General features: G+C 49.5%; 1 protein-coding gene across 1 annotated transcript in view; it reads right to left on the reverse strand.

Annotated features, from left to right (window-relative positions):
- GFRA2 (GDNF family receptor alpha 2) overlaps positions 1 to 12,432 on the reverse strand; it is a 103,171-nt gene that overhangs the window by 52,310 nt on the left and 38,429 nt on the right. The window contains exon 4 of the mRNA XM_018052254.1: positions 10,378 to 10,732. Within this exon, the coding sequence (XP_017907743.1) occupies positions 10,378 to 10,732 (355 nt within the window). The remainder of the gene's footprint in view (positions 1 to 10,377; positions 10,733 to 12,432) is intronic.

Raw genomic sequence — 12,432 nt, forward strand, 5'->3', positions numbered from 1 at the left:
ATCATCGCCCACCAGGGGGCTCAAGCCAGAAACCCGTGAGCTCTACTTGAGCTCCTCTGTCTCCCTCACTCCCACATCAAGGTACATCATTTCCATCTCCAAAATATCTCAGATTTATGCACTTATCTCACTCCGCACAGCCACCCTCCTGGCCTGGGCTGCTGTCGTCTCAGATCTAGTGATACTTAAATAACCTCCTCTCCGGTCTCTCTGAGGTTATTCTTGCTGCCTCCCTTAATTCTCCACCCAGTAGCCAGAGTCATCATCCATTATCACACTTTCGATAATATTACTAGTTGACTTCAGAAGCTTCCTGCTTTTTATTTATTTATTTTTAACATTTGTTTATTCACTTGGCTGTGCCAGGTCTCGGTTGCAGTTCACAGGATCCTCTGTCTTTGTTGCGGCATGCAGGACCTTTAGCTCCAGCATGCACACCCCTAGCTGCAGCACGTAGGACCTAGTTCTCTGATCAGGGATCAACCCAGGCCCCCTGCAGTGGGAGCGTGGAGTCTCAGCTACTGGACAGCCAGGGAAGTCTCTAGATTTATTCTGAGTACACTTAATAGAAAAAAAGCTTCTGGGGACCTCCCTGGGGGTCCAGTGGCTAAGACTCCATGCCCCCAATGCAGGGGCGCCAGGTTCAATCCCTGATCAGGGAACTAGATCCCACATCCTGCAACTAAGAGTTCACACGCCAAAACTGAAGACTCCACGTGCTGCAAGTAAGACCCAGTGCAGCCAAACAAACGTTTTAAAAAAAAGAATAAATCCAGATTCCTTGCCCCAGCCTGGGATGGCCCAGTGTGACCTAGCCCTGCCTGTAGGTCTCTCCCTGGTTCCCTCAGCTCCAGCCACACTAGCCTCCTCTCACGGCCCTAGAAAGGCCAAGTTCCTCCCTTCAACCAGCTCCTGCACATGCTATTGCCTCCGAGTGAGATGCTCTTTCTCCCACCTGTCTTTCCTCTGGCTTCTCATTCTTCAGGTCTCAGCTTAAATGTCACCCCCTCAGATAAATGTTCCCTGACTGCTCTGCCCAAGGAGGTCCCCCCTTCTTCCCCTATTACATTCTACTTCTACATCCTGCTCATTTCAAGGATGTTAATCATATACTTTGCTTGGTTATCATATATACTGTGTTGCTTGTTAATCATATACATTGTTTGCTTGATTATTGTCCATCTCTTCCATCAAACTATAAGCTCCAAGGGGGTGTGGACCATCTCTGTTGTGCTCTCCAATATCTATATCCAGCGTCTAGCACAGTGCCTGGCACGTAATAAATATTCGTTAAATAAATAAATAAATTTTATATATGTATACATATATATAGTGGTACATATATATATTCAAGCTTCCCAGGTGGCACTAGTGGTAAAGAACCTGCCTTCCAATGCAGGAGATGTAAGAGACACGGGTTTGATCCCTGAGTCAGAAAGATCCCCTGGAGAAGGGAATGGCAACCCACTCCAGTATTCTTGCCTGGGCAATCCCACGGACATTGGAGCCCGGCAGGCTACAGTCCATGGGGTCACAAAGAGTTGGACACAACTGAAGTGACTGAGCACGCAAGCATATACATATATTATATATAAGAATATTTTAAAGAGACCTAATTGGGAAGATAAGTATCAACAGAAAGCCACAGGATCAGTGCCACAGGAAGGATGCAGACAAGTTCTAGGAAGCATCAGTGACAACAAGGTCCTAAGGCATAGTGGACAGAACTATATTCACCATCCTATGCTAAACCATAATGGAAAAGACTAAGAAAAAGAATGTATATGTATGTATAACTGAATCTCTTTGCTGTACAGCAGAAATGAATACAACATTGTTAATCAACTAAACTTCAACAGAACTAAAGCAAACAATGTCTACATAAAAAAATAGAACATGTCAATGGAAGGAGAGGCTACGAGAGGGCTCAGACAGATGAGAACAAAACAGACACTGAATGAAGTGTAAGCCTAGGGCTTCCCTGGTAGCTCAGATGGTTGAAAAAAAAATCTGATTGCAGTGCAGGAGACCCAGGTTCAATCCTAGATCGGGAAGATCCCCTGGAGAAGGGAATGGCTACCCACTCCAGTATTCTTGCCTGGAAAATCTCATAGACAGAGGAGCCTGGCAGGTTACAGTCCACGGGGTTACAAAGAGTTGGACATGAATGAACAACTAACACACACACACACACACTAGGTGCTACAAACTGAATGTTTGTGTCCCCCCAAAATTGATCTGTTGAACCCTAATTCCCCAGGTGATGGTGTTTGGAGGTGGAGTCTTTGAAAAGCAATTAGATCATGAGGGTAGAGCACCATGACGGGACTAGCAGCCTTATGCAAAGAGGAAGAAACACCCAGTCCCTCTCGGTGAGCACCAGCCACGGAAGAGCGAGAACACTACTCCAAAGAGGACCCTCACCAAGACCCCAACTGTGCTGACAACCTCACCTTGGATTCCAGCCTCCAGAACTGTGAGAAAGAAGTATTTGTTGGGTAAACGCTCTGGTCCACGGTATTTTGTTATAGCAGCCCCAGTGGATAGAGACAGTAGCAAGGAAAAAGCCCACATCCCTGGGTGGAAGCAGAAATATCAAGAAGCCCAGTGAATGAAGCAGCATCTGGGTAGCTGAGAGCATGCCCTGCCCCACCCACAACAGCCAATCATAGGTGACGCCTCTAGCGTGAACAAACCTGAGTGACTTGTACTCTGATTCTCTCTGCATAAGCAGCATCCCCTCACAGAGGGTCATTCCTCCTGCCAATCACCCAGGGATGAGCGGGTTCTCACTCAGAACTCCACCAGTGGTAGCCTCAGCTAGACAAGGGGTGCACCTCATCTCTCTGGGGTGTGAGCTTTAGGGAGCCCAGGTGTACAGGTGCTGTCTGTCCGGTCATTCTGACCTCCCTGCAGTGGCCAGAGCAAGAAGTCATGGAAACCGTATCTTGCAAACTAAATATCTAGGCTGCAGCTTCTCTCTGTGTTTGTTTTCCCAGAGCCTTTAGCAAAGTTTCACATTCCAGCCTTGTGTCAATCTGCCACAGGAAATTCCAAGAGGAATACTCTGGGTACTCTTAGCCCAAAGATCAAGGGTGAGCAGGACCCCTAATGAGGCCAGTAGCAGAAGCCAGCATGGGATCCCCAAGGAGAAGATGGGTCTCACAGTCTCTGGCCGGATGTAGGATGCCAAGCCCCTCCCCAGCCACTGCAACCTTGCTGGTTGAGTCTTCTTCAGGAGGATGGTGACCTCTTTATCCCATGGCACTCCTGGGCACAGCTCTGCTCCAAGGCCAGACGGACATCTGAACAAGCTTCATGCGTCTATGGCTCATCTGCCCCAAGAAACAGCTCCTCTCTGGGCCACCAGGGTAACCCAGGGATGGCTTGGCAGAGGGCAGAGCAGAACTGGGATTTCAAGAGAACCTGAGTGGAGGTGCTGCCATCTAGCTCACGGCGTGGTTCTATTCAATCACGTGTGTCCTGTCACTGGAGCGTCAAGGGCCTCCACCCACTTCACCAACTCTCCAAGCCCAACATGAAGCCTGCCCCAGAGTGGATGGTCAACAAACAGTTGTCAAATAAAGGAGGGACTTCCCTGTTGGTCCAGTGGTTAGGAATCGACCACCCAATGCACGGCACACGCGTTCTACCCCTGGTCAGGGAACTAAGATCCCACGTGCCATGGGGCAACTGAGTCTGTGCGCCACAACTGCTGAAGCCCACGCGCCTAGGGCCTGTACTCCACAACAGGAGAAGCCACCACAGTGAGAAGCCTGCCCACCACAAGGAAGAGTAGGCCCCGTTCCCCGCAATTAGAGTTAACATGCAGCAAAGAAGAGCCAACTCGGCCAAAAATTAATAAATAAATTTTAAAAAATTTTTAGAAAATGAATAAACGAATGAGCCCAGGACCCCCATTCCTCCTGCTACTGGTGAACCAGTGGTCCCAGGAATGACCAGCTGGGTTCCAGCGGATCTACCCCATCCATGATTCTGCCCCTTCGACGTCAGTGGCAGGGATCACTAGTCAATCACAGCTCCCTTTGCTAGATTCATAATCCTCTAGGCAGCCAATCCAAGTTGGCCATCTGGAGATGGACGAGGTCCTTAATTTGGGGGAGGTCAAGGAATCCTTTAAGAATCTAATGAAAGCAACAAGTTTCTCTCCAGAAAATACACATGAAACTTTACATATGATTTCAAGATTCAAGATCCTGATGTATGGCAAAACCAATACAGTATTGTAAAGTAAAAAAATAAAAAAATAAAGAAGGAAAAATAAATAAATAAATAATGAAGGAAAGGCTTGGAAGCCCCCCAACCACCTATGAAAATAACCATTTTGCACTAACCTGATAAAAACATCAGCCAACAGATTCTGTAGAGTCCAGAAGGAGCTCAGAGACAGCCTCAGAGAGCCAAGAATCAAACCCAGACCTGTCCATCCACACTGCTTACAGATACCAGACACACTTCAAGCTAGGCAAGGGGGCAAGGGTCTTGCTGAAGGGGCACCTCCCCACTCCTTGCAGACAGCTGAGACAGGGGACCCCAAACCCTCTGCCTTGCCAGCAACCCTCTCAGACAAGGACAATGTCCACTACATAAAGGAGCCCAGCTAGGGTAGCCCCAGGCTGAAAACTATTTATACACGTCCTCAGCACCCAGGGGTTAAATTACAGCTGGAGATGTGGCACAGGGCCAGCCCTGAGTTATTTATATCCATATTCTCTTGGCAGACCAAGAAGAACAGGGCATTCTAGGGGGCCTCTCCAAGCAAGACCTACAGGCACACAGTTTACAAGACAACACAATCACAATCATCCTTCCCATAGCCCCACAACCACACCCTACACACACACACACACACACACACACACACACACAGTCTGAACCATCCTTGCAATGACTGTAAACTGAGAAAGCAGAAACCAAAAGTTTATGTTCTAAAAAGGAAGTAGGTCATGGCCCACTGAAGGGCTGGGGTGAGAGAAATTAGCCAAATTCCATGGAATCATTCCAGGAGATTCTCCAGGCTTTCCAGACTCCACATCAGAAGCCTTTGAAAAGAAAAGCCTCTCCTGGTCCTAAGTCCACAGCAATCAATGCCCATGAGACATGAACCAGATGAAAGCAGAAAGCAGGGTTCCTGGGGTGAAACTTCAAGATGAGTTGGACCCGTGGCTCAAGCAGGAAGCTCCCACTCTCAGAGGCTCCCTCCCTCTGACCCCAAGCTGATCCTGGTCCAAAGAGCAGGGAGAGGATTCAGAAATGCTTCCATCACCCCGGGGCCCCAGCAGGAAAATACCCTTGTTTAACCAAAGCTTCTTCAAACCCTTCTGTTTAGTTCTTAGTGACATTCATAAGACAGCATAGCAGAGTCTGTTAAATATCACACGGGATATACGAGGCCTACTGCTGGGGGCAGTGCACAGCACATCAATGGATTTACTTTAATGTCGTGCCAGGTGAAGGGAGTCTTGTAGAGCTGCTCCCCATAGAAGTCCTGGGCCAAGATTCACTCAGGGAAAAGCCCCCATAGAAGTCCTGGGCCAAGATTCACTCAAAGAGAAGCCTGGGCAGAGCTGAGCCAAGTCCCAGAGCTGATGGGGGGCCGACAGGTCCAGTGAAGTGCAAACTGGGCCCTCGAGCCCTAGAGTGTGGGGTATATTCTAGGAGAAGCCTGCCATGGCCGCATTCCCAAAGAGTCAGCCCAGAGAGGCTCTCCCATGAACCCCATCAAGGCCAGTTCCATCCACTAAAGTATCCAGGAAAGAAAGACTTGAGGGTCCCCAGTTCTTGCTCCAAACACACTGGCACTGGGCTCTCCCTCTTTCACAGTCAAGATGTCCACCTGTGGTGCCCACCAAGTGGGCAGAAACCTGGCCAGGTCACCAAGGCCAGGAGGGAAGGGAGGGCACAGTGGAGAACTGCCTGGTCTCCAGGAGTCCCTCCCCAGGCACTCCTCACTCCCTGGGCCATCACAGACCACAGAGGCAGGGTTCAGGCGTCAGTGAGCCAAGCCTGCAAGAGCATGCAAAGAAGTCGGCTCCTCTCCTTCAGACCTGTCCTTCCACCCCACCTACCTTAATGAGGCATCTCTGGTCATTTCCTTTTGTACCAAGAGCTCACCTCTCTGGAAACATGACCTCAAGGGGGAAGCAGAGGGGGAGAAGGCAGACAGGGAAGCCGTGTGATGGACTTAGACCCAAAGACTAGGAGGTGTCCTGGGAGAATGGGGAGCATCCTTGTTTGATCCGTGAAGAAGCCCAGGGCATAGGCAATGAAACAGTCATCCAGGACTTCTCAGGAGACCAGGGGTAGGGCAAGCACAGAAGGTAGGTTTCCCGGCTGCAGGGTCATCATGGCAACCTCGTCCACCCACCTCCCACACTGAGTCACAGGCAGAGCTCCCCAAGGATACATGGCCACACTGTAATGGATCCCCAGATCCTGCCAGACTCACCCTAAACACAGGTTCTGCCTTCATCCCTCATCCTCCCACTTGCAGGTACGTGCTTAGTCGCTCAGTTGTGTCCAACTCTTTACAACCCCATGAACTGTAGCCCACCAGGTTCCTCCGTCCATGCGACGCTCCAGGCAAGAATACTGGAGTGGGTTGCCATTCTGTTCTCCAGGGGATCTTCCCAACCCAGGGAAGAACCTTCACCTCCTGTGTCTCCTGCATTGCAGGCGGATTCTTTACCTGCTGAGCCACTGGAGTCCTACTTGCAGGACCACACTTTAAATCTGCCTGGGGATGGGAGCTGGATGGGACCAGAGTTGTGGAAGATGCATTAGAAGAACACCCTGGTTCTAGACTGGGAGTATTAGAACATCCTGGTTCTAGCCACATCTGGGAGTACCTGGAACTTCCTACGCGGGACCCAACTCGGTAATCCAGACACAGCATGTTCGCTGGGACTCCCGTGGTTGGCGTTGTCTAAATTTACAGCAGGTGCATGGCACTCATAGGCTTGGCTCAGTGCCTCTCAGAAACGGTCAGCCCTCGGGTCCCGGGACAACTCATTCTTGATCCTCCCGGTAGTCTTGTTTAAACACCCTGCTCCACGCTCTCCCATCTCCTTAGGAGCTATGTGTATTGTCCTCCCTTGTTGTTCAGTCACTCAGTCGTGTCCAAACTCTGCGATCCCATGGACTGTAGGAAACCTGGCTTCCCTGTCCTTCACTATCTCCCAGAGTTTGCTCAAACTCATCTCCATTAAATCAATGCTGTCGTCCAATCATCTCATCCTCTGCTGCCCTCTTCTCCTTTTGCCTTCAATCTTTCCCAATATCAGGGTCTTTTCCTCCCTTAAAACACCACTAGTAAGAGGGATTGCCAGTGTTCCCAAGCTTGCTCTGCTCAGGACCCCAGAGATACGTCCACCTGAGGCTTGATGCCATGCCCACTGCCCACAGCCCTGGTGCACCTGGCCTTAGTCCCAGTGCCCCAGCTTTTGGTCACTGATCCTGGACTCAGGCTTGGCCTCTAGCCCCTCCAGTCCCTCATCCATCCTGTCACCCCACATACACTGCACGTCATGCAGCCTGACAAGGTCAGTGTAGCATTTAGGACAAGGAGAATCACGTCTCCACTCAATAATCAGTAGGTTCCTCGGATCAGAGTTTGGGAGTGACGTCCCCATCAAGTCTTGACTTTCTCTCAGCTCTCAGGAAGCTGAGAGACTCACCAGCCTGGTGACTCAGCTGGGACTCACCCAGGTGAGGACTCACCCAGCCCAGGACCACCCCCACCCTAGAGCACACATGTGCTGCCTTGGTGCCCAACTTCCTTTTCTGGGCCCGAGTTTTCTACTTCTAATCATCTTCTTGTTGTGTTCACAGATTCATTTTGAAAGTGAAAGTCACTCAGTCCTGTCCAACTCTTTATGACCCCATGGACTACATACAGTCCATGGAATTCTCCAGGCCAGAACTGTCCCTTCTCCAGGGGATCTTCCCAGCCCAGGAATTGAACTGGGGTCTCCCGCATTGCAGGCAGATTCTTTACCAACTGAGCTATCAGGGAAGCCCACTCCTATCGTTTTTGTAGGCAATAAGGTATGTTTCTTTAAGTAAGCAAAAGAGAAAAGCCCACCTTCTTCAGGCTTTTCCAGCCCCACAGGGATCAGTCCTTCTCCAAACTCCAGCTCATTTTCCAAACCAAGGCAATGCCTCCCCTTAAGCCACGCAGGCCAGGAGCTCCCTTCCCTCTGCAGCCCTGTTCTCCCAGGTCCCCGAAACAACCCCAATCCCATTCCTCCACTCCATCTTCTTCATTGAGCTCCAGGACCATAGATTCAGATGCCCCAAGACATCATGGGGATGGCAATAGTCCACGCTGCACATTCAACATGCCTGTCGAATGGCTCCATTGCCCCATAATTATCAAACGAGGAAACATGGTGGCCACCACTCACGTATTCATTCAACTGATGTTCACAGAGTGCTTGCAGTGAGCCAGGCTGTATGTGCAGGACAAAGTGTGGAGTAAAGTAAAAGTGAAAATGAGAGTCGTTCAGTCGTGTCCGACCCTTTGCGACTCCATGGACTGTAGCCCACCAGGTTCCTCTGTCCATGGAATTCTCCAGGCAAGAATACTGGAGTGGGTAGCCTTTCCCTTCTCCAGGGGATCTTCCCAACCCAGGGATCGAATCCAGGTCTCCCACATTGCAGGTGTATTCTTTACCATCTGAGCCATCCCAAGTGTGGAGTAAACAAAACAGAAATCGCACTGCCTCCAGGGAACTTTCCACCAGTCCCCAGGCCTGTTATACACTGATACACTACTAATACTGATATGCTCATACACTTACACACGGATACTGATACGTGGATACTCAACTGACACATTTCTCTCCATGCCCACAGCCCCTCTCTTAGTCCAGACCAGGGTGCTACTTTGGAGGAAAACACTGGAGATAAGATTCAGCTCTGAAACAAGGGAGCTGTGCGACCTTGGGCAAGTTACTTCCTCTATTTGATTATTTGGCAGATAAGGATGATAACAGCATCTTCCTCATAGCCTCGTTGCAAGAACTAATGAGATAAACTGTATAAAAGACTGCTGTCTGGAATGCAGTAAGCAGGCTCTGCTTATCTGCATGATCGAAGTTGCTATCTCCCCAGCAGCAACACCTCTGACCTCTCCTCCCCAGGACCCAGCTCCACATGCACCCACCACCTACAGGGACCCATAACCCCAGGCTCTCTCCTATCCTCCAGCCTTCACATATGCTTTTCCCACATACAAGTAACACAAGATATAATCTGAAAAAGATGTTTCATCCACATGTCCATTTAACAGCTGCCCTCCACAAGAAGTGGACTCATTGTGTGTTCCTTATATTTGCATGCCAGACTCACTCCCTGGCTTTCTCATTCTCATGTTCCAAGGTTCAGTTCAAGGTCCTGTCCTCTGTATCCCCAGGCTGAGGCAAGGTCCTCCCCCTACACACTTGCTTGTGGGAGCCCACAGCTCTCAGCCCACAGCGTTGGGATCCCTGCTCCCCTCCTCTGTCTCCCTTCTGGATTGGGGAGCACTGTGTTCACCTCTGCTTGCCCATGCTTTAGAACCACTCACTGGATGCCACAGAGGCTCAATAAATATGTTAATAACACACAGAAAGAACAGGAGAATTATGGACACACATTTCAACTCGCTTTAACAAAACAAACCTTCCAAATAATTAGATACTCATTATGCAATTACTTTATGCCAAACTCTGTGCTAAGCTTTAACACACATGTCATCTAATCGTCATAATAATGCTGTGATGTGGGTGTTTTATTCCCATTTCACAAGTAAAGGAATGGAGACTCAGGACATTTGACAAACAGGCTCCAAGTCACACAGCTAGTGAGTGGAAAAGTCAGGACTCAGACCCAGGACCATCAGATGCTCCATACTCTATCCAACATTTGCTGAGCTCAGCTCTCAGTGTGAAGGAGCTGCCTCTGGGATGTGCAAGAGCCCTTCCCTGATGGTCAGAGGACCTCACTGGGATAATGGGATAATGGCTGGGGCTTCCTTAAAGGAGGAAAGGTGGACTTAAAGTCACTGAAGGTCCTCTCTTACTCCAGGCTCTAGGGTCTCTGATTTTAAATTAGGAGCTCCTACAGTGGTTCATCTTAGTTACCCCACAGTGCTTAGCATGAAGCTGGGCACACAGCACAATAAATCTGTACTGAATAAAGGAATGCACAGACGAATGGATGAATGGATGGATGGATGGATGGATGACAATACATTTTGCACATATCCCAGTCACCCTCTTTGTTCTGCTCACGATGGTAGCCCAGCAGACACCAGAACACAGAGCGGGCAGAGCGCCCCCTACCGGCTCCCCGCGGAGCTGCAGCAGCCCCTACCTGCACAGGTGGTCTGTCCGGCACAGGCTGCGGAGCTCCAGGCAGTTGGGCTTCTCCTTGTCCTCGTAGGAGCAGCTGGGCAGGATGGTCTGGCGGCGGCGCTCGGCGCACGCCTGGTCCTGACAGGAGCAGAAGAGCATGCGGTAGGTGTACTCGCTGGGTACGCGGTCAAAGAACTGGCGCAGGGCCTTGTGGCACTTGCGGCGGTTGCAGCGCTCCGTGGGCGAGATCTCACGGTTGCAGATGGAGATGTAGGAGGAGCGCAGCTTCTTGCAGTTGTCGTTCAGGTTGCAGGCCTTGGCGGCATCCAGGCAGTGGTTGCTCTTGGCGCTGACCGCCGGGTCTGCCCCTGTCCCTGGAGGGAAGGAAGGGGGCAGTCAGCCCACGGTGGGGACAGCCCCCAGAGTCACTGTGCTCTCTGCCTTGGCTTCCTCATCTGTTAGATGGAGATTATTTAGCAGCCCTCCTGGCCTAAGGCTGTGATTAAGATCAAGTGAGTTAACATGTGGGTCCACAGAGCAAGCTGTACGTATGGTGTGCTTTTAGGATGACAACTGTTAATCCAAAACCTTATTTAAAATTTCTTTCAATAACAGTATGAAGCTTCCTTAAAAAAACTAAAACTAGAGCTACCGTATGATCCAGCAATCCTACTCCTGGGCATATAACCAGAAAAGATTATATCTAATTCAAAAAGATATATGCACCCCAATGTTCAAAGCAGCACTATTTACAATAACCAAGTGTCCACATGCAGAATGAATGGATAAATAAGGTGTGGTGTATACATACAACAGAATACTATTCAGTCATAAAAAAGAAAGAAATTATGCCATTTGCAGCAACATGATGGACCTAGAGATTATCATACTAAATGATGTAAGGCACAGAGAAAGACAAATATTATATGATATCACTTATATGTGGCATCTAAAAAATAATACAAATGAATCTATATACAAGACAGAACGGACTCACAGAAGACAAATTTATGGTTACCAGAGGGGAAAGGGGAGATAAATTAGGAGTATAGGATTAACAGATACAAACTACTGCACTTAAAACAGATAACAGTAAACAAGGATTTACTGTATAGCACAAGGGGCTATATTCAACGCTTCACAATAACCTATAGTGGAAAATAATTGGAAAAATATATATGTATATAACTGAATCACTTTGCTGTACACCTGAAACTAACACAATATTGTGAATCAACTATACTTAAATTTAAAAAAAAATCTTATCACAAGACAAAAAAGCAAGCAACTGGGTGTTCATGGCTCCGTTCACGAAAGTGGGAAAGGCGGAAACAAAGGGACTGGCTCAAGAGCACATAACAGGGTGGCAGCTGATGCAAGACGGGCCCCTGGGCACCCAACAGCCACATACATGAACAGGGCTTCCGATCAGGGGCACTGCCAGCCCTTAGGAAGTTCCCACTCAGGGATCTCAGGAGCCAGGGTACAAAGAGAACTACTATCACCATCCTCATCCCCACCACTGTCACCACTGAAACTGTCCCCACACATTGCAAAAGGCCCCATGGTGTGGGGGTGCCACTGTGCCCAGTTTGTGCCGAGAGCACTGAAAGCAAGTGCTGGACTGGGAGGTCGGCAGTGTGAGGAGAAGGCTGAAGGCCAGCCTTGGACTCCGGCAGGGCTGAGCCCTCGTCATGCAAAGTCCGGATGTGCTGAATGCTGGGACCTTGGCGTTAGAGCCATGGCTTTGAGCTTGGTGCCCCTGTCTGCAGAGCAACACATCTTGGGCACAAAGCTGTAATCCCAGAAACTGTCAGGCTCCTTCTGTGGTGTCCACTCCACCCCCCAAGTCTCAGTTGTTCTGAGGGGAACACACAGCAGAGGGACCCACCAACAACAACAACAGAGTGTCTCTTGTCCATCCTGATGACAGACAGAGCACAGAAGCAGGAGTTCAGTCTGCACGCGCCCCTCACCCTCCATGACATGCTAGTGAGAGCTGAATGGAATCTTCAAGCACACTAGCACCAAACCTGAGCAGGAGCCCAGATCCAGTCAGCACCGCGGTACACCA

This window comes from Capra hircus, chromosome 8 (genome assembly GCF_001704415.2).
Source record: "Capra hircus breed San Clemente chromosome 8, ASM170441v1, whole genome shotgun sequence".
Classification (NCBI taxonomy): domain Eukaryota; kingdom Metazoa; phylum Chordata; class Mammalia; order Artiodactyla; family Bovidae; genus Capra; species Capra hircus.